We start from the raw sequence: 22,915 nt of genomic DNA, 5'->3' as shown, positions 1-22,915 counted from the left end.
TTAGTTATGCTTATGTTGGTTGTTTCTGTGGTTTCCCTACTGTGTTGTTGTCTTTTTGCTTGTTCTTTTTTCCCATCAGGTGATTGAACAGATTTTTGTTTCTCTCTGTCTCTCTTCCCCCCGTTTTTCTTTCCCTCTCCTTTTCTTGAGCTTTTTCCCAACTGTACTTGTCTTTCCTATCCCCCCGTCCTGTCTGCTACCACTGTAATAACTTAAAAGTAAAAAAATAAATAAATAATAAAGATCAATTAAGTGGACCAGGATGACAAAGCCGTAATGATCCACCTGGGAAAATTATTTTCTGGGCATTTTTCTTGGCCTTTAGACAATAATTCTGATTGCTACAGTGCCGAACGGGACAGGCAAAAGTTTGCATGGTTGGAACAGAAACAGATGTTTATGACCTCAGAGAATTCTTAAAAGCCTTAAGAGGAAGTTTGAGCAGGACATTTTTAAAAGTCAATCTTTTCTGTATAAAGAATGATACCTGTATTCATTTATCATCCATGTTTCTCAGCTGCTGTCAGAATAACTTGTGTAGTCAGACAGCATTCTCATCAAGGACGCAGCATTTATGTATCTGTGTTCAAACAGGGGCTGCATATTATAAAAGAGAGTTTTTCATCTGCTATAAGACTAATGTTAGGTTTATCAGAAAGGAAAAAAGAAAATTAAATATGAGCCCCGCCTCTGGCTAGGCAGCAGGCCAGCTGCCTGCATTTTCTCCTAGTTGCTATCAAACAGGCGCCGGTGCTGTGACAACATACAGGCTTCTCCTGAAACTGTGAGCTTTGCTTAGCAAGTTTATATTTTCTGAGTCTCATTCAATTCAGAAATTAAATGAATACTCTTTCCAGAAAGTTTTTTAAAGTGTTTTAGAAACCACATTTTTATTTGAACATAACAAAGACATGCTGAAAGGTTGGAACTTGCTTATTCAAACATATATAGACATTTTGAATGGGATGCCAGCAGCATCTTTTAAAATATTTGGGATAGGAATGACAAAGGAAAAATTAAATAGGGGATTACTGCTTAAAAATTCTACAATTTAATAAATCCTGTGAAAACAAATGGTGCATTTATAATCTACCAAGTAAAATATTTTGGAAAGATTCAAAGCAGCTAAAATTGACACAATTTAAAAGATAAAATCTAACTTTAAAAAAAATTTAATGGGCTGAGAAACACTTAAGTGAAAAAAGTTTTTAGCGGGATCCACAAATGTAGTTAAAACAGCTGACTTTTGATCCAAACTTTTTTAAGATGAAGTGGAATAACTTCCTACATGGATTCCACTTTCTCTTTGCTACAAAGAGCAATACTCAGGTTCGTTATTAGCATACCCTTCAAAAGCCACCTTTGATAATGTATAGAGGTGTGCAGTAGTGCATAAGGCAAATCTGTGAAGGAGCGACACATGCTGACATCAAGAGGACATTTTAAAGAAAGGCTGGTTGCAGGCTAATATCAATATATTCCACCAGGGCTCCGCAGTAAAAGACTCCGGGTGCTAAGCTGACCTCCCTGAAGTCCTGATGTGTCTTCCAATATTAGCATTTAGCTGCACAACATTTTTAAAAGGCATGCATTTTTTTAAAAATACATTTTTTAGGGTTAGAGGTTTTAAATTGTTTGCAAATAATTGCATATTGGTTTTATTTATACTTTAAATAGCATCCAAACCCAGCTTGTAGCGATCTGTAAGGATGACCCAGTTATTGCTGAGATGGAACTGGGCTACACACTGTTAAGATTGTCCTTGATTAATACATTTGCAAAATCCAAGAAGAAATTAACTACACTACAGTTATTATCTGCATGGTTCAGCTGCCTTGTAGAAATTTAATTAGTCCTCACCCAGTCTCATTAAGACTGTGTCAAAATGCTGCCACAACCAAAAAAAATTCAAGCGACCTTGTGAGAGCAGCACTAATTAGTAGAGAGATTTACAACTGACAAAAAGTTGAGGAAATAATAATAATGCCATGCTGGATTGCCATGGAAACCACAAAAGGGATTAGTGCAAGTAGAAGGAATACTGGTAGGTGTCAGCTTAATACACAGTTTTATCAAAAAAAAGCATTCCTTTGTTCTCCAGTGACACAAAAGACGACCAAACTGCAAAACAGACTTATAAAACAATAACAGACCACAATTCTTAGATGTGCATGGTATTAAGGAGCTCACCTTTGTAAAAACATATTAAGAGAATATAGGACATGCACCTAGAAATCAAATTTTTTCAGCCCTGCAGGCTAAAGGAAAATCATTCCTTGAACACTACACGAAAAACATTCAATTGATGCTCTTAAAATGAGCAAGTATGTTACTATCACATCAGCAGAAACCTTAAGATAAATGCACTTTCACAGAAATTTCACCCAAAAGTAAAAAGCCTGAGCTGATTATGACCCCTGCTGGTAAATCTTGATGTTGCTACTAGACCTCTATCCCACAGCAGCACAGTGTCAGCTCTCTTCTGAAATGTCACATGTGCTGAAATACATGTGATGCAATGTGAAACACGTTGGTATAAACACACCTCTTTATGATCCCTGTGCGTGTGTATCTTTGCAACATACCTTGAAACAACCTTTGGGGAGCAGTTTGGATTGCGACCCATACACTCCAAAGCAGCAAAGTAGGAACCACGATTTGGCTTCAGACCAGCCTCTTCTAAAAGAATAAACATGCGGCCAATCTGATTTAATGTACCCTACAAACGAAAGAGATATAAGGGACAGCAGTGAGCCTAATTATCCTGAGTCCATGATACCAAGCAAACAAGTGAAAATTAAAGTCAACAGAATTAGTGACCAAAAATGAGGCTTAGTTTAGTTTCTTCGGATTATTATTAAAGGGAAGAGAGAATAAGAGCATGTTCAACTGCATGTTTGCCCACAGATATTTGAAAAGGGCCCTAAACAATTAAGTACCAGTGGGCCCATGTAGGGCTGTTCGATATAACGATATATATCGGATGACGATATAAAAACGTCTATCATTCCATTTTACGCTATCGTTTGTTTCGTGGTGTCGCAAAATAAACTGTTTACGGCAATATTTTTTCATGGTTTTGATGGTCACTGTAGTGGCTATATTAATTTCTTAAAGTTCTCTCTTTCTCTTATATTTAATAAAACCAAACTACAGACGGACAAGCGCCTGTTTTTATGCGTTGTGGTTAGCAACAACGACGGTAACACCTTCGCGTGTCCACTTGTTTATGTTCCACATAAACCTTTCACAATAAAGCTCAAGATCCTGTTGAGACTTTTCAAAATAAACTGAATCGCGTGAAAGAGCAGATTATTTACGGATGAGAATTAAAAAAGAGCCGCCAGGTGCTAAAAAATAAACCTTAGACTCAAACGTTAGAACAGGCTTTTCCCCGCAGCACGCCGTGTAATAAATACTCACAAAGAAAACGGCGGCCTTTACAACTTATGTCTAAAAATGTATCGTTTCATGCATCGGTTAAAACACTCGACTCCAGCTACATGACACGCAGCTGGAAACACTTCCCACAAGTCGAGCTGCCCGAGATTCACAGAATTTACAGAAAATGTTACAGTTTTGTGATTTATATCGTTATCAGGACGATAGAATTCTTATATCGGGATATGAGATTTTGGTCATATCGCGCAGCCCTAGGCCCATGGATCTTTGTCACAGAACATATTTTGATGCATTACACTTAAAAAAAGCACAAGCAATAAAAGTCATGTCTGAATTTCCTTTAGCTGCTTTGCTCATCTCCTGAATTTTATTTCTGAACTCACCTTTTTGGCCCACACCCTCATCATGATGTTGTAAACGCCTGTGTTGAGATGTTTTCGTCGACTCATAACTCTGTGCTGACTGAGCAGGAAATTATGTGCCCGCTCGATGTCCCTGGCAAATATACAGGCCTCCAAGTATGAGCAGATGCTAAGACTGATGTCCTGACACGCATTTCCCACACTGCCCTCCTGCATGCATTCTGGTTTACTTGACAATGTCCAATGGCTTACTTGTTGATTGAGTCTCTTCTCCAGCTCCTCCACCTGAGCCAGCTCCTCGGCTGTGCCCTGAGGGTCAGTACCAGTCAGTTCAGTTCCCTTTTTTTCAAGAGCATGTGTTTTAGAGTCTTTTCGTTTCTTTTTAGATGCTTTTTGTGGCACGGTGGCTGCTCCTGCCACGGCAGTGGCAGCAGCTGCTGTAGCTGTCGAAGAAACTGCAGCTCGGATTTCATCTGACAGTTTTGAATGACCTCTGCTCTTTTTAACTCCAGTAGATATTGTTTTATGTGTTGTACCGGTGGACATCAAGCTGCTTTTGGTACCTTTAGATGATGATGTTTGTAGTTTCTCTTTGACACATATTTGCATTTTTTGCTGGAGGTGCTGCTGTTTTTTAAGTTTGTTCTTCTTCTCTTGAGTTAGTTTTTCTATCCAGCGGCGGGGCTGAGATTTAAAGGAGCCTTTATCGCCAGTCTGTCCAGATTTAGGAATATCAGTTTTCTCCTGGGGTGTGCTTCTGTGGCCCTTACCAGATGAAGTACCTCTTCCATGAGAAGGCGCTTTCATAAACTCCACCTTTGCATGTTGGACATCTAGAACGACGTCAGATTGTAGTTGCTGGATTCTGGCCTCAAGCACTGAGAGGGAACATTACAAAAATGTTACTAAAGGAGTAATACAGAAAGCACCACAGTCTAAAAGCCTGTAAAATACTATAATAACATATCACAAACAACACAAAGATCTAGAACTGCCATCTGCAGTGACATACCGTCTAACAGCTGAAACTGTTTCAGTGTGCGTTTCTTTGCTTCGTCGGTCTTTGGAATTCTACATGAAACATTTATGTTTTGAAGCTGCAAAGATGTTCCTATAAAACAAACAAACAAACAAATGATGAGATATTATTTAGGATCTTAGGCCTGGCTTTTCACATTTGAAGGCATTTTGTTTATTGTTTAAGGATACAGACAACTACAATGCAAACATTTAGGTTACTTGTGTAACCCTGGTTCTCAGAGCAGCATCAGTGAGATGTCTAACTATGGAATGTGCCTTCCTGCGTATTCCTCAGAAGCATTTATCTCACATCTCACCCCTGCCCACCCACCTCACTAATCTGAGCCATGGTCTGAGTAACCCCCATCACTTAGGCCACTCACACACGGACTCAATTCAGACCAAGTCTTTTCTTTGCACTACTTCCAACAACTTTACAACTTATTTTTAACTTATTTTTGTATATATTTCTCTTGTTTTGTATATATCACTCTTAATTTTATATATTTCTCCCATTTGTTTTTTTATTCCTGCAGTCTACTATTTATATTTTATTCCACACAGTTGATGTTGAGCACCCACAATGTTGTTGTACATATACAATGACAATAAAGGGCTATTCTATTCTGTTCTATTCTGTCAATCCTGCTTGGCTGTGCAACGACCAGGTCGAACAGAACCGTGAGCCCTTAAATAGCTTTCGCTATTATGTAGCCGTTATTCAAGATAAGCACCTCTTCTCACTTTGCCCCAGCAAGAAACGCTGTCTGGTGAGACATCTCACTCATGCTACTCGGAGAACCGGGGTTACCCAAGTAACCTAAAGTTTTCATTCCTAGCATTTGTTTCCGTGTCTCACTATGGGAAACGAAGACTCCTGTATTGCCAGACAAGCTTATCTCAAGCAATCACAGCAATAGCCAGTAGCTCAACTATCCAAAGTGAGGACCCAGTGCCTAGCACTGCTTAGGCTACACTGGAAACATCAAGCCTGTAAAACCGGAAAGATGTGAGAGGTGAAGACCAGCTTGCTGCTGCTCATATGTTCTGAATTGACACCTCTCTGAAAAGGGCCCCGAACGCTGCCAGACCACAAGTGGAGTGAGCCTCCAGGCCCTCTGGTGCCTGCTGCTCCAAACGTACCCAAGAGCAATCACCTACACAATCCATTGTGAGAGCCGCTGCTTAGTGATAGACGTGCCCTTATGAGGCCCTGCCCATGAAAATAAAACGCTGGGATTGGTATGGCATGGCTGGTATGGCGTTGTCTGTCCTCACAAGAACGTGATGTATATGTAGAAAAGGTAGAAGCCCAAAAGCGAGAAACATTGCCAGAGGCCCCAGATAATTTATGTGCAATTGCTGGAGAGTGCTGCTTCAGAGACCTCTCACAGTTTGCCCTTTGTGAACACCCTCCGAACCGAACAGGCCTGGATCCGTAGTGACCACATGCCGAGACTGCACAGTGCCCATAGACACCGCCTGAGTCAGAAAAGCTGCATATCGCCAGTTGTGTAATGTCAGCAATGTCACCGTGTTACCAGTGCTCTCCATGCACCATGGTTCACAGGAGTCAGTCTGAGAGAAGCTGTCCCAGTGGTGAAACTCCTTCATAAACAGTCGGCCGAGCCAGACCGCCAGGATGCCAGAGCCGATCAGACCAATTAGCTAAAGGGATAATCTGAAGGAAACGAAAGTTGAAATTTGTCATACCCCAACCCACCACCTTCCCACCAGCCCCCATTCCCTCGTGTCAAGATGTCAAAAATCCTGGCAATGTTGAATTGAATCGATCCTGGCTGTATTTTACCTCCACATGCAATCACGGTATAAAGAAAGTATTTGCTTTTTCAGTTCTATGGTTTTACATATCAGGATGTAATAAATAATCATCTGACACTTACCAGCTCTTACAATTGCACACACAATCTCATATAAACAACAACAAATGCCATATTACACTGTGTCATTATTTATTTATCAGAAACTAAGCCAAGATGCAGAAGCAGTGTGTTGAAAATCTACGTACACCTTTGCTTCCATTGGATTTAAAAAGGTAACTAGCAGCCACCTGCTATTAATTAAATGCACCTTATTAACTGATCGTGAGCAAGTGTGAGCACCTCTGTGAAAACAGAGGTTTTGGCTGTCAGGTGTGTGCTGACACCAAGACAATGAGGAGAGAAATCAGCAATGATCTTAAAAGGAACTGATCCTACTCCACTCTCTGCAATTCTCAGAGAAATTACAAAAAACAAAGAGCTCTATCTCAGACCCTAGATTGTTCAGATGGCATGCTAAATCTTAAAGCACAAATGAACTGAAGCAATGCTGCAAAGATCAGGGGGGCAGTATTCTTCTACAACGATGTGACAGGCTGATAAAGTCGAATAAAAAACATTGCTTCAAGTTACTGCTGCTAATAGAGGTTCTACAAGCTGCTTTTGGCTCGATTTCTGTTAAATCAATAATGACACGTGTGGTGTGTCATGTGTTGCGCCTCATTTCAAGTTTCATTTACCTCATTTTAAAACCTGGTACGGATCAAATGCTTTATAATTATATCCTGATATGTGAAACCTTAAAATTTAGTTTACTTTAGTTTTACCATTACTGCACAGAGGAGTAGGTTCAACGTTTTCCTCAAGGACGAGGAGAGCAAAGCACCGCCAAGCTTCCGACTGAGCCCACGCATCACCAGCAATATCTGAATTACTAACACGAAATCCGACAGGGAATACCTGCGTTCAGTCAGCACACAAAGGCAATGATATACAACAAAGAGTCGCCAAATGTGCGCCTCACATTGCAGTTACACTGTTGTTTTCTCACCTGATATCCATCTAACTGTGCCACCTCTCACCGACGCACACAGCTGACAGCAGTCCGCAAAAGACACGCGAACAGCGCATTTTTCAATTAAGCTCCGACGACTCAGAAGTTTGGCAAAGGCACAAACTCTAAGAAGAGACATGTTGACATGTAATAACCGCGTTACTTCAGAACACTAGGCAGCCATCTTAAATGAGACCAAGCTAATCGCAAGGAGCGGTCATCGCTGCTAAAGGCTCGATGAGTCGAGTTCAGACTAATCGAGTTAAGCGTTGTTGTTTAACGTATTTGAATGACCAACACTAATTAGACAACAACAACTTCTTCCCAAGTGATGTGTATTCATTTATTTCTCCCTTGAATATTTTAGAATTTTAAAATTTTATTCAAATTTATAATTTTTCTTTCTGTTTAACGATTAATAGATGGACTTTTCATAGTGCTAGCCGGTTGAGTTCTGATATCATGACTCTTTTGACTGTCAAACAGCGGAGCAAAGAGGCCCATACAAAGATAAATGTACACTGCCTACAGTCAACATAAAGGAGTGACTTTTCTGGCATGTTGGTATACATGTACAAGATAGCAGCAAGGTCAGGCGGTAAAACTTTACTTTTGGACTGTGTATCTCTAACCACTGGCTTGTATATAAAAGAGACTGTTCGCTATTGAACAAGAAATATCTTAAAAGCTTTTGCCTGCAATTGTCCATAATCTAAAGCAAGTCAAGATCCCTGCATCTAGTTGACTGACCATCCTCCTCTTCTCAAACACGTTGCTCCAGGAGGACTCGGTACTTCCCGAGAACCTCACAACCACTACCAGATGTGTGTTGGGAGAGATACCAACATCTGCCACTTCAATGGGATGGTGCTACCTCTGTGTGTGTTAAAGTGGAAATCCCAGAAATACAGTATGTCGGCTTGCATGAACACCAGCAGTGCTTTGCAAAAGACCTTCAGAAATATAGGAAATCCAACTCCCAAAAACCTGCCTTTGCAAGTGGTTCTGTTACACTAACACACATTTGAGGAAGGTCTAAGACTTTTGCTGAGAAATTTTAAGAGAGTCCAAAATTTTCGTTCGATTTTCACTAATTTGGTTATGTAAGTTTTACCATCAGAGAAAATGTTTAAAAAAAATGTCATTTATATGGCACTAAAAAAATTTAACTACTTAATTTTCTGTGTTTTCAGCAGCATCGGTGGAATATTTATCTGCACAGTGTGGTGTACTAAAAGATGAATTATGTTTGGCCTGTAGGTGGCAGTCTCACCACAGCCATTCAAGATGGGGCCTGAAGTCAAATTGGTGGCAAAGGTGAAAATGACTGTCTTACACGATTATTGAGTAATAAGCAGTAATGTGGCCGAATTCTCCATGTACTAGTTACATATACTAAAATCTGCTTGGATTTCTTGGATTTTCATTATTGTAGTATCAGTCATCTGTGTGCAGATCTAAATACTGAATATTAAGCGGGTAATGTAACTAATTTGCATAAGATCTTTTATTGTGTAAATGTTAATAAAAATGTACATTTGGTTTAATGTTCTCTTTAAGGAACTTAAAGCTTCTACACTGAATGGCATCAAATTCAGTCAGGTGAGTATGACTTTTAAAGTACAGTATTTACACTCCTGCAGTTATTCTGGCAGTTACTTGATCTAAACTTCCAGGAAATATTGCATTTTATCTTACCTTTATTGCCAGTGAAGTAATCTGAGGCTCGTAGTGAAACACGTAACATGCTCTCCTGCTGTCTAAGCCCAGAGTACTCGTTATGGCCTGTTGGAAATTATTGTCGTCTTTTTCTAGACAGCTTTTGAAGTTCAACTTTCATATATTTTAAATTAAGTGTGGCACAACTTCAAATTGAAAGTAAAACTGAATTTATTTCATTCACATCCTGTATACTTTCTGACCCCCAGCAGTGTCAGCCTCCCCTTGTCATGCGTCCATAAAGCATTCTTAAACACTTTAGCAGCTCTTTGTGTCTCGGCAGGCTGCAGGTTAACACAAGCACTACTTGACAGAGAGAAAGAGAGAAGGGAGGGGGCCAAAGAGGGAAATGAGGTCCGGGCAGTACATCTTTTCTCAGTGGAGGCAGCGGCTGAGAGCACAGCGGTGGGTGTCTGCTACTGAGCTGTAGGTGAGGATCAGGAGGTGTTTGTTGCAACGGTTCACGAGCAGGGCCCCTTGACAGCCTCGTTTGATGTGGTTTGGCCCCTGTCGGCGGCTGGCTCTTTGCACTGGTGTGACAGTCATTGCCGGGTGAGTGACTGTCAATGCCCCGACCGACAAAAGAGGAGAAGACAGGCATTCATGGGGCCTGATAATGGCCAGGCCAGGACAAGGCTGCCATTCTCATACACTTTGATCATGTGGATTCTTTTGCACACCTTTGTAGGGGCTCCCTATTTGTTTAACACATTGAAGACGGCGGTTTTTGAAACTGCTTCACCTGGTTAGGGAAACTTGATGGAGAGATGCGTGTATTGCTAAATGCCTTTGGCATGTGTTTGTGTGTGCTTGTTAACCTCTCCTTGGTGTGCACTCTACATCACTTGCATTGTAATAACGTGATAGCTTGCGTGTGGAAAGCAGGCTTCTTCATCCAGCTTCTCTATAGAACCTCCATACATGAACCTCTGAATTCATTTTTTAAAATATATATTCTACTCCAAGACCATACATTACAAAAACTGCTCATCCCATATCCAGTAATGTCCATTACAGGGAGACTGACCTCAGAAGAATCTTGTGGTCTTATTTAAGGGCCTTTAATGGACTGATGTACTCACACTACTCTTACAGATTTTCCACACTCGTCCATCTTAAGATCGATTGAGATAGTGAAGACGTTAAAATGTCCTGTCACGTTTCGTGCCACGCATTTACATGTTTATCTTTTTGGAATAATTTAGGAGAACCATGGTGTTGGGCCAATCTCCATATCAAGATTTTATTTCCATCCACAAAAAATGTATCTGTTTCATCTGATAGATGAGATTATCTGTCTACAGAGGTTTAATCATTCCTAACAACAACTTGTGAAGAACTGTGAGTCTGCATCTCTCAGAACTTTTGACACCATCAGATATACAATCCAGTTATCATAACATTGCTGACAATAGACAGTAGTCACGAAGCAGGACATGCAAATATCCTCAGTGGACAGCATCCGTACATTTGTCAGCCAGCTACATCTCCCAGATAGCGAGCACACCTGTGCTAGCTCTAGAACAACAACTCTTGGACGCTCTGAAATGATAAGCAATTACTGCCACTGAGTGACGTGTATGAGACAACTTCCTCGGGTGAGTGTTTTAATATTTGATGCTTTGGAATAAGAGGAAGCAAGGTATTTTATCTGTGAAGATTCTTATCTAAAACAATGATAACAAACACACCAAAGTTTTAAACTAGCACAATGTGAGGCTGCTTAAAAGCACTATTTCAAGGGTAAGTAGCAACAGGGGAAAGAGCGAGACAAGGATTTAGCAGGAAGGCAAAACAATTAATAATAGGGAGCTATTACTGAGGGTTTGTCAGTTCTAGGAAGGGGGTCATATTTCAGACCCTTTTGAAGACTTTGATGGTACAAAACAGGCCTCATTATAGAGATATTATCTCTATTCATACACTTACAGAGCCGCTTGGATCCCTGCTGGGAGAGATTAGGTTCCTCTACTTGGGAACATCCTCCATGGGTGCCGGCTCTCACTGTTTTCAGTTCATGGCACACCCACGCTGCATGGCTCAACTCCGTTAAGGGGGAAACTAATCCAGGATCTTTTTAGCCATTACTCTTTGGATGACATTGCTAGTCTTACGGTTGGTCTTTCTACCATGTTTTTTTGGAGAGAAAAAAAACACCTCAAGCACTATTAGATGGAATACGTTGACGTTTTGTGCAGAGATACATGGTCCCCAGGGGGCACATCCCACTGACTTTCTCAGTCACCTGATATTTCCCCTTTCCAGGCATGGCATTTGTGGTGTTCTCAACCACTACCGGATGGATTGCCATCATATTCTGCTCAGATATTCTTGCCCACACACATTAGTATGAATTGAGATCAATTCTTTAACCTTTCTGCTACTGCCATCATTAAAATTGTAATTTTTTCCACTGCTTCTTAAATGTCTAATTATTATTATTATGCAGGGTCTGTATTTGGAAATGATAGCATGCTCGTGCAATGATGCTTAGAGCAAAGGTCTAAGAACTACTACTACAGCCTCAAAAAGCCATTAGCACCAGTGCTGCATTTTTTCAAAGCTCCACTTAAATAAAATTAGAAATTATGCAGCACAACATGCTGACTGGATTACAAATTGAAAACATAAACTAGCTTAAATTGAAATTTAATCAATTCTTAGTATCTGTTATAACTGTGAATCACAAATTGCTGTCGTTTTTGACATCAAACATTCACACTATAAAACATCAAGACATCGCATGCTAAGATATTAAAACAAAGAGACACGTTATGCTTGCGTGTGTGCTCTGACACTGAGCTCAGACTCCAAAAATGTACTTCTAAGATGCCACAAAGCAATCTGCTGCCACATCTGATTTTCACATGACGACTGAGCTTTGTTGTTGACCTCAGGAGGCGCTCCGATTTTTGACAAGTTCTGCTCTACATTGGAATGATTGTATGATTTTAATTACAGGAAATTTCAGGAAATTGCCAATTTTGCTGTCCATGGCTTTATGTCTTTGTATTGTTGTGTTTTGGCAGTGACACAAACATAATTATTTGTATTTAATTATTCTTTACTTTAAGTGGGCTTCTCTTCTTGACTAAAATACTTTTTAAAAAAGTTGTATCGCACATTCTGGGAGTGTCTGACGTTGTTTTGAGCATCATTAGTGAAATATTGTAAAAGTACATGATGAGGCCAATGAAGAGCTTAGAGTAAATAACATGTGCAGCAACCTGGGAGCTTCCTTTGTCCAAGAATAGTAAGCAGAGGGAATTCAGCAAAGGGGAAAAAGGGGCTTTTGTTCATGATGAAGCAAAGATCTTACGTCAATTTCATAACAAAGACCTTCTTCCGACCGGGCAAAGACAGAAGACTTGTGATAGACCTCTTCGGGATGTACCCTGGCAGCCGGGATAGGCTCTAGCCCAATCACGACCCCGAATTGGATAAGCGGACAAAAATAGATGGAGAGATGTTTCTCTTCGTCTGCATGTTCCTCTTACTATTTTAAGTGATGCTGATAAGCTCATTTAAAGCTCCTTTAAATTCTGATAAGTTGAAGAGAAATGGAAGCAACGTTTTTAGATTTATGCTGAAACTAGTCTTTACATGGAGGCTGGCAGGCACCAAGTTCAAGATCACAATGGCATGTGTAGGAATGGTTTGAGCGATCTGGGATTAAAAGATGAGCATAATTAGTATGTTACAGAACGCTACAACAAAGGTGGACATCCAGGCAATTATATACCTGCTGCTCGGTCTGTGGCTTTTTGTCAGACTCGGGGACCACAACATTGTTTTTTGTAGACATTTCCCTCATTACAGGGTTTCAAATATGTCGGTTTAGATTTTTGCGAACGGGACACTCTCATTACGCATCAAGTGACACCACTGACCAGCCAATCTGTGGCACGCAGTCTGACAACATTACATTTTAGTACCTGCTCAGATTGCTTTAGAACCTCAACTGACCAGGTCAGTACCAGGTACTATGACCTAATATGAAACCCTGAAAGCTGGGGCAAACTGTGGCCATGCAAAAAGGGCTCAAGTCTCTAGCGGCAGTCAAAAAGCCCACAGAGTGTGAAGTGACTGTCCCACTTGTGAACATGAAGCCCTTGGAAACACCTCCAGCACCGGACAAGTGTGGCCTCAGGTCAGTGTGCTAATTGAAACGAGGACCCAAATAAAGAAAAGGAGATGAGTGGCAAAGCTAATTGGTAATTTTTTTCATCTTGTGTTTTACGCTCTTACGCATACTTTTGAATTGCATTAGTTGTTCCTGGCTGCTGGCTCTATGTTATATTCACCATAAAGATAAAAGAAAAGAAGAAAGGAAGTGAATCTTTTTACCAAAATGACAAAAATTTTCCATAAATTTCAAAAGTATTCAAGAGGTTTTTGTTAGTTTTCTTTATATTGTTAAAAATTTTAATAAAATAACACATTGACTGTGTTCGTTTACCTTGATCTAATCAGGCTTATTACACAGCCTCTAAAAACAGACAAGTGTGTGAACTCACAAAAAAAGGTGTTCTTCGTTTCCATCCTGCTCTGCCAAATTAAATGGTAAAGATCAGAGACGCCGTTCCATTGAAATATTAACAAAGGTGATCAGAAAGACTCTCAGACTTCATCTGGACTAAGTCTACTAACACTCACAACCTGCTATGTGTTTCTGACTGCTTGATGATTCAAACCAGCAACCATTAAAAAAAAGGGGGGAAGCCTCCCTTAATTTGCACCATGTGCAGAGTGAAAGTGTCAAAAAAAGGTTTAACTGGACAGCGATCGAGCTGTGTTACAAAATGTCTCACCGTTCACATCTTGAAAGACAGTTTGAACCCTTCCAGGTGTCTGTAACCACAAAAAGCAGAAAAAAATGCTCAAGTTTAAAGGCAAACTACCTTTTTCTCACAGAGCAAAGTTTTCTGTAAGAGATTAAAATGAGGATGGTGTTTGATGTAAGGCTTCTCATTTGTTTGAAATGGTTATGAATGAGTGCAGTGGCCCCATCCCCCCACCCTTCTCCTGGCCCTGCCCAGGATAAAATGCAGGACAACTGAGCTGCTGCCTTCACAGAAGAGAGGACTGACTGACTGCACACAGCCGAGCGTGGCTTCGCTTGCCTCACTGCTTCGCTGCCCTGTGCTCGCAGACTCTGACACACACAGACACACTCTCGCTGCCTCTCTCTGTCACAAACACCTCCCATACTCACTCCCTCTCTTTCTCACTCACTCTTTCTCTCTCAGTATCACATACACACACGCACACACACACACACACACACACACACACACTAGAAGTAGTCAACTCTTTCTCTGCCACGGGTCAGCAATTCAGACAGGCAACTTGTTCCTACCCAGCTGGAAACAGCAGAGCATTGCAAGGTGCACACACACATGCTTAAACTGGCACAGAAACACACTTGTACATTTACACTCACTCATTCAAACACACGTATGTGAATCCTCATAGAGCCCAGGACTTTAATTATGGACCAGTGAAGAAGACTTCAGTCAAAGGAAGAGACGACAAACAAGCAAGGAGCAGCATCAAGGAGGAACTTCAAAAAACTGGATTTGTTAAATTGCGACACTTTGTTAAAGGAGGAGAGAAAAAGATTTAAAAAAACACAACTGAAGATGACAACTGGAGGAACTCTGGCGAAACTGATTCTGTAGGAAGGAAGGCCCGCTTTCAGCCCAAAGTGGAGACTGGCTGTGACATCCAGAGGATTTGCTGTAAGTGCCGCTTCCCTTCCTTCTCTCCCTCCACAGGGACTTCTCCTGATCATCAGCATGCCTACAGCTTGCACAAGGTGCACCTTGGGAGTCTGACCCACCATGTGCAGATGGACGGCGTCCGCAGTTCATTTCTGTCCTGAAGCTGCCCTCAGCACCACCGCTACAACTGCAGCCTCTGCTGGTCCACATTTCCCCCTGCCTAGTGCAGCCTCACTCTGCCTGGCATGCTTCACCGTGCTCTTGGTCACCGCTGGTGCTGTCACGGGGGCCTGTCCTCCTCAAGTAGGGCATGAACCCCTTCAGGTGCTCGCAAGCGGAATCAACTGTTCATGGACACTGGAAAGGCACACGCGCAGTTATAATCACTTAGAGGGTGACGTCCGACTTCGGCGACTTTACTCTGCCAACAAGTTCTTCCTCTGCATTGACAAAACCGGCAAGGTGGACGGCACTCGACGTAAAAACTACGCTGACAGTAAGTAAAGTGAGAAAAAGTTGCGTATCGGAAATTTGCGTCACAGGGCATCCTCCCTCTGACGTTTTTCAGATTTATTTTTATGGCTGAACTTTCTTATCTGTTCACTTTTACAGCTGTTTATGGGGATATCCCTTAGTCATATCACTGCTGAGCAATTTGTGTTGCGTTGTTTAGAGCAGGGCGGAAGCGTTGCTAGGTAGGAAGGGAATAACCTAGAGATGGTTTAGACTCCTCGTGGGGCAGCAGGCACTGAGGAAAGACAAAGTGGTCTTGGAGAAAAAAAAGTTTCCCTTTCACTGGGAATTAACCTGTCAAAACTGTGGTGAAAGTGCATCAGTCATACTGAAACACATTTTTCCAACACAGACCAATTTGTAATCTTCAGTTCATCTGCTCGGTTGGTAAATGGTAAATGGACTGGTTCTTATATAGCGCTTTTCTACTCTATCTGAGCACTCAAAGCGCTTTATTGTGATTTTATATGGCTTTCTGTGGGTGTGCATGCAAGTAGGAATTTCATGTAAAGTTCTCTAGCAGTTTGCCCGGAAACCCACATTATGTCTGACGAGTTAAACCAGATAAAACTGCAGTATGTCAAATGGACGGGCATATTCAGACAGATCTGTGTCGTTCAGTTTGTAATCTGTCGGACAATCTAAGCTCTGTGGACACTTGAGAAAACCTTGTTAATGCAGCGATGGTTTCTTAACTACTGATGAACTGATTCTGGTCATGATCTGACCTTCCTCTCCATTAGTCACTGGCTGACTGACTTATTGGACAGCTCTTAGAGACATTTTTGCCTTTGACTGTAATATTTATGTGTTTGGTTCTTAATGCCTTTTTATACAAGGGGGTGAGTCAGAGTTTTTCCATACAGCTACTGGGGGAGAACAGCTGCTGCGTCCAGCTAACAAGCCAGTCAGTCTGTTGCCACCATTTCAGTGATCTCCAAGCGGCAGACTGGATGACATTTGTTAACCTGTCGGGATTAGTCACCTGGCAGAACCTTTAAAAGCCACACACACTGGTATAAATTCAAATTGAGATGAATTATTACTGTGTTAAATTTGGACCCGTGGGCATATCCAAGTTGGGACATTATTCTTTCACATTAGTGGTAATAAATGTCAGCTACCATAACAAAATACTACTCCCAAACTTTGCTTGTATTTGACAGTTTGACAGAAGTCATGCCGAAGGACTGAAAGACATTTGGCAAAAAGAAGAAATTGACATTTAAAATGTCTTAAAACGGCAAAATTGATTGTGAAATGTACGCTTTTTTTTACTTTTTGCCAATTGGGTCGTTTACTCTTAGGAGGCTGTAGTAGCCATTAATGAAAAAGTACAGTCCCCTTAGATGTAATGTCCTCATACACTTTAGCCATCATCCTCTCATTTCCTTTGGTGGAAAGAACGGTTCTTTCGGCACTCACACAGAATGAGGGTGTGTTCTGCACCCTGAGCTGAGCACCGTGCCAAACCAGCGGTCATGTAGGCTTTGCCTTAGATTGAACAAAATGAACCTTGTGGTCAGCCTGTGGTTGCAACTCACACTGGGACAGATCTGGTTTAAGACCATTTTGAGATCTCCTTTTCTGTTTAAGAGCACTGTTACTCTTGCGGAGACCTTGAAATTAAACTGTAAGTGTCCTGAGCAAGAGAATTTCACTATGCTATAGACTGGAGGCAGAACAAGTAGAAAGTTATACATGGTAAATGACGTAAATCAGGTACTAGACATGAAAGACAATGCATTAGTAATCTTTTTTTGAAGATTTCTAATAAATTGAGATATATTTATTCCATCTGATTTAAAAATAGTGTAATGTATATGATGAAGCTTGTGGGAATCTACTTGCAAAAACACATAGATCCTTACAGAGACCAATACCGAGAGACCCAGTACTAATTCTGCCTTTAATATACTTGTGTAACCTATAGCGTTTCCTAGTGCTAGTCTTAGCCCCATCCTCCACCTGCTCCGCACTCTGTCCTCTGGTTCGCCCTTACACTCTTGTCGACACAGCTCTGCTGCCCCGACAGCTTTGCCTGCTACACCCAAGCACCGTCCCTCACCTCCGCCTCACCAACCTCAGTTTTTCCAGCCCCAGCTCACAACTCTCAGGTGCAAAAACAGTTGGAATTAGTCAACAGACTCTCTGCTAATTGAGGCTGGAAAATATTGTATCAATCCCAGTGGAGTAGGGGCATGGAACAGCTGAGGGAAGGGGCAAGTGGGAGACATGCTGACTTAAAGGGCTCGAGGATTTAAAGGATGAGACAGCTGGACGGGGCTGAAGGGAGATAAAGAATACAAAACACGTGTGTGGCAAATAAACCTGTTTTTATTTTACAGTCTTCAGTTTTAATTCATGACGAATGACTTATGAGTGTGACATAAAGAGCCTAAAGTCAATTATTACGTCATTAAAACAGCCTTGTAGTTGAAGGACAGTTTTAATTCTCTTTTTGTACGACTATGTAGAAGCAGACTAAACAGCCTGAATATATATCAGTGATTGTATATCAGTTACATTTCCAAAGAGCCCCCCGCCCAAAAAAAACAAAAAACAAAAAGAATTCTTTCATGTGAGTATAAATGTGGAAATACACAGAAAAATCACTCTAAAACAAAAACAGCAGACTCCATCCACAAAATTTCCTCAAGTTTTTTTTTTCAGTCAGGGAAGTTGTCAATTATCGGCTATATTTGTTAATCAAACTAGAGACAAATCGAGATAAATTATCTTGCTATGATCTGAGTACATCCTGTCGACCTACATGCTCCGATTATAGTTCCACATATAATAAAAAAAAGATTCTAAGTGTTACTAAAAATAACTTGTTGAAACAGCCGAACAAAGAGTCAAAGTGCAGTCCTTCGAGAGACCAGAAGGGAGGGTGACAACATGTTTTTCTTTTGAACTATGGTAAAGCAGAAAATGATCTAGAGGGAAAAACACACCCAAGTGTTTACAAAAGCTTCAGAGGCAGGTACACATCATATCCTGTCATGGGCTACCGATCGTAGCCTGCTAATTAGACTGTCCTGAACAGCTGCGCAGACACACCCGGCAACTGGTTTGTGATCAATTACAATAGTTATAGGCGCCTAGTGTAGAAGAGTATTAATACAGCATATGTAATTATTAAAGTCCAGTTTAATTAACAAATGAAGGCTACTTGTAATTGTAATTGTCAAGTCTGTGATCTATTTTTTTTTATTGCATGTTTTAATTTTTTCCTCATATTTTAAATAGATGGACTAAATGTGTGTGGCTACAATCATCAAACACTTGGTCGGCCTCCAGTAGCATCAGCCAGTTCATAAAGTGACACCGCTACAACTGCAGAAAGTCACTGTGGCCAGACTAGCTTAATTTTGCCTGTATAGCCTCTCAGCTCTCGCAGCCGGGGTGTGTTGTATTTACTAAATTTCCCCTGGTGTGCAACATGTTACTGTTTGATGTGAAAGTTTTCCAAGTTCATGGGTGTATTTGACTTGGAGCAAAACCATGGGGTGAAAACCTTCCACCCAACTGAAATATGTTGTGGAAATTATTAAAAGTTTTCATACACAGGGGAAACTGTCGCTCACAAAAGAGAGACTGACTTGAATTTTAAAATCATAAAAGGACAAGACAAGTGTGGCGGACAGTCTTGCAAAGACAATATATTTGTTTTTTTTGGTTTTTTTAAGATGGACAATGTCAAAAAAGGATGTGGAGTAGGAGCAAAAAATTTAAATCTTTATTTTTTAGCTGTAAAACTCAATTTATTGCATTTTACAGAGAAGTAGCCAGTCAGTCATGCACGTCTTGGCACAGATATTTTCACATACACAAATTTTAATTGTTTAAGTCTCACTTGTATGTAGTCATGAGCTATACTGCTACTCATTTGTGTGACATACTAAAGCCCTAGTTGACTACGCATGCATAGCGCTTTAAAGCAATGGCAAAACAAAGCATCAGGCAATTTAAAAATACCAATGTTCATCATCGACCCACGTTTTACTTTGTTGTCACTAAACAACAGATTTTACAAAATGTCTGTTCTGTGCTGTCTGCCATTTTAAAGGTGGAAAGAGGGTTATTGTACCCTGGCCTTTTTTTTTAACCTCACCATGACTCACCATTAATTCTGCTATAGCTCAGACGGGGATGTGTGACTGGATCAACAACACCAAGGCTGGAGGGGCCAAAGGGGGAAGCACCTGGCTGAAGGAAGTACTTTGGTGTTTTGAATTGGAAGAATACACATGTTAATGAGGCTAGGAGAAGGGCTGGGGCGTGCTCTGCTTAGTATTGAGGTGGAAATTAAAGGCTAGAAGAGTGCTGGAGCGCTTCCCGTTGCTCATTAGGCATTAAGGTTTCCTCTGGGTTGTCTCAACTGAGAAGGGATTCGTGGACATTTTGGATGCCAATAGGAGGGTAAAATCCCACGAATCATGCGTTAAACCCCCAGTCTTCACTGTAAAGGCACGGCCACAGCTTGTCTGAGAAAAAAAAATGAAATCAGTACATAAATTGTGGTTTGTATTATTAAGAAACAAAAAAAAACCCACATAAAACATCACAAATACACGTTTATGTTTAACAGGCATGTTAAAATCCTTCATACAAATTTACAGACTATCACTGTCCTGGGAACATTGGAGGACAAGAGTGTCAGTGTCAGGCTAATTAGCAGAGCATCCCTGGTTTCTGCCACATGGGTTTGATGTCTTGAATGGGCCCTAGAAATGTAGCAATTAGTAGCTAACAACCTTTAGTAGTCTGGCTCCAGCTCCTCTCTGGGGTTTATGGGGTTCATCAGCAGGTTTATAGAGTCTGACTTTGGCACTGACAACCGAGTCCTTTATAACATCGCACAGCTATGGACATCCTGTGGGTGTGAAGGTAACACAAAAGGGAAGACTTCACAGTTCCAGCAACCATAGGCTTGAACCTTGACACCATTGACTGAAGATGTGCTCCTTAAGTCTGTAAAAAGCAGAGAATGACTTGATAGTAAGATAGAAATACATCAATATCCTAATGGTTTTACCAGAAAAGTATTAAGGTGCATAGTAGACCAAGACTACCTATTCTATAAATATTAATTGGGCCATGGAGGATGAGTAGTTTTTGCATTACTTTTCACCCCCTTCGCACGAGGAGACTTGTTGCTTTCCAAAAGCTACACTATGATTTAGGCACTTTAAACATCAGTGTAACGAGCAACAATTATTGCCAGTAGAGCAACGCAAATCTGAACACGTTCACAGCCGAGCTCTTCGTTTTTAGAGTGAAAAATATGTGAGCACATTAGTGCTCTTATTACAGTAAGAGCTTTTCGTGGAAGGTGTAAAACATATTAATTAAATCAGCTGGGAACAGACGACTAGCTAGCCTTACTCATGCAGTGCCACATGTTTGAAATCATTCACCAAAGGAAATATTCATGAAGGAGCAGCTGCCACTTACATCTCGAATCGTACACATGCACACACACGTGCACTGACGTAATCAGCCCACTGAGACAGAGGAAAGCGGTCTTGCCTCAACCTTAGATAGACCAAGACATTTTGACCCTCCCAATAAAGCCTCTCACCTCGCCGCTTGAAGTGAGCCAGACATCATGTCTTGGGCGGCGTTTAACCACTGGCCCAGGAATAAAGAAGCTGAAAGAGAACCCCTGCTGTAGATGGGGGGAAAAGAAACAACTTGGCATCCTTAAATACAGTCATGGCTGACTGGCTACAGCTACAAGAGTTTAAAGGTGTTTGAATTTAACCTAAAATCACTGGAAGAATTGCACTAGGAATGCAATGCACCTGTTACCCTTAAAGCACATATGCCTCTCTGTAAAGTTTTATCATAAGAGAGAGCAATAGGAGGCTATAAAACCAGAGGCTATTCTGTGAGGTGACTTTCAGGTGAATCTGGGGCTTCTCTACCATATAAGTTCCAAGAAGACGTGAAAGCTCTAGCGCGTGCAGATTTTAATCTCTCTCACAAACATAAACAGATCAACCAAAGCTTGCCTACCAGCCTGTGTGGCTAAATATTGACGTGCTGTTAGGCAATTAAGTCATAACGTGTGTGATTTTGTGCACGACTGCAGAATGAAAATCCCACACCTTGCGTCTACTACGGGCTAATCGCAGTTACATAAGTGTTAAAAGTTATTAGAAAGTCAACATTAATAATTCAACATTCTTTATCGTGACGTTGTGTCGTGTTTTCTGGGCAATTTAAGATTATGTTAAGAAACTTTATGCCTGACTAAAAGTCTACAGTCAGGCAAAGAACTCTTAAAAATGTAATGCTCATTTAAATAAAATCGAACTGTTGAAACTGGCTTTGGATGGTGAATGTTAAGGGGGTTACCAAATTTGGAACCAAATGTAAAAATGCATATAATATATCTTGCAGCTGGGTTGGACCTTAAAGGAGAAAAATCTATAAAATCAAAAAGATTTTACTGCATTTTAGCGATATTTGGTTCAAAATAATGCAAAAATATGTAAGATATATTCAAAAAACTGAGGCAAAGAGGTTACCTTAGGGCTATTTTCACCATACTTACAATATACTTACAATACAGCACATATTGAGGTAGTTGTTGTTGTTATTTGGCCCAAATAAATAAAACTGAATTGAACTGAATTAGATTCGACTATCTGGACTGAATAATTGCGTTCTAAGTTTGTTTCCTGAAAGTAGTAGCAGGATAATTAATGCAAATGTGAGCGACTAAAAACAGCAACTCTGGTTCAGTCTGTGCATTCCAACATCCTGAGACCATGCAGAGTCTTGTCTGAACTGCATTACAAACAACCCATACCTGCTTTTTATCTCTGAGGCCATTTCACTAAATGAACATGGGCAGGATGTGAATATCATGTCAGCTCCTTGAATGTGCGTGTACGTTCCCAACGCATGTGCCTGTGTTTATACGTGTGCCACTGCAGGAGCATGAAGTGGACCCTAAGCTGAAAAAGATGTGCGTTTCCGTTCCCTAATGGTTAATATGAACCAGACCTTACCTTGTACTCAGTTCAGACGCATGCATGTTTGCGTGTCTGCATGCACACTGACATGTGCGAGCTTGCGTGCACGTGGGTGTTTTTCTCATCTGAAAGGCCACGTTCCTCATTAGAACACAGAAGGTGGTACAAAGCATTGCAGTGCTATAGCTGAAACAGCATAGTCAACATCATGCATCACACCGCTTTTCTATAGCTCTTGGATCTTTGCACCATCGTTCTTCTTGCCTTGTTATTTTAGACCTACGTTTAAAAAACAGGGACGAATGGGCTGAATTTTCAGAGCTCAATGTTTTTTTATTTTTTTGTTCTGCAG

The 22,915-nt window shown here is 40.9% G+C and overlaps 2 protein-coding genes across 3 annotated transcripts in view; one reads left to right on the top strand and one right to left on the bottom strand.

Moving 5' to 3' along the window:
• polrmt (polymerase (RNA) mitochondrial (DNA directed)) overlaps positions 1-7,834 on the bottom strand; it is a 73,279-nt gene extending 65,445 nt beyond the window's left edge. For both annotated transcript variants that reach the window (XM_085150207.1, XM_085150208.1), the window contains exons 1-4: positions 7,617-7,834; positions 4,777-4,875; positions 3,786-4,642; positions 2,586-2,719 (exon numbers count right to left, since the gene is read on the bottom strand). In XM_085150207.1, the coding sequence (XP_085006333.1) occupies positions 2,586-2,719; positions 3,786-4,642; positions 4,777-4,875; positions 7,617-7,758 (1,232 nt within the window). In that variant the 5' untranslated portion in view covers positions 7,759-7,834. The remainder of the gene's footprint in view (positions 1-2,585; positions 2,720-3,785; positions 4,643-4,776; positions 4,876-7,616) is intronic.
• Positions 7,835-13,798: 5,964 nt separating this feature from the next.
• Positions 13,799-22,915, top strand: part of fgf22 (fibroblast growth factor 22) — a 31,376-nt gene continuing 22,259 nt past the window's right edge. The window contains exon 1 of the mRNA XM_085150212.1: positions 13,799-15,557. Coding sequence (XP_085006338.1) covers positions 15,182-15,557 — 376 coding nt within the window. The 5' untranslated portion in view covers positions 13,799-15,181. The remainder of the gene's footprint in view (positions 15,558-22,915) is intronic.

The sequence above is a fragment of the Neolamprologus multifasciatus genome, chromosome 23, assembly GCF_963576455.1.
Source record: "Neolamprologus multifasciatus chromosome 23, fNeoMul1.2, whole genome shotgun sequence".
NCBI classification, from domain to species: domain Eukaryota; kingdom Metazoa; phylum Chordata; class Actinopteri; order Cichliformes; family Cichlidae; genus Neolamprologus; species Neolamprologus multifasciatus.
The sequence above is the reverse complement of the archived record's forward strand: the minus strand, read 5'-3'. Positions and strand labels throughout refer to the sequence as shown.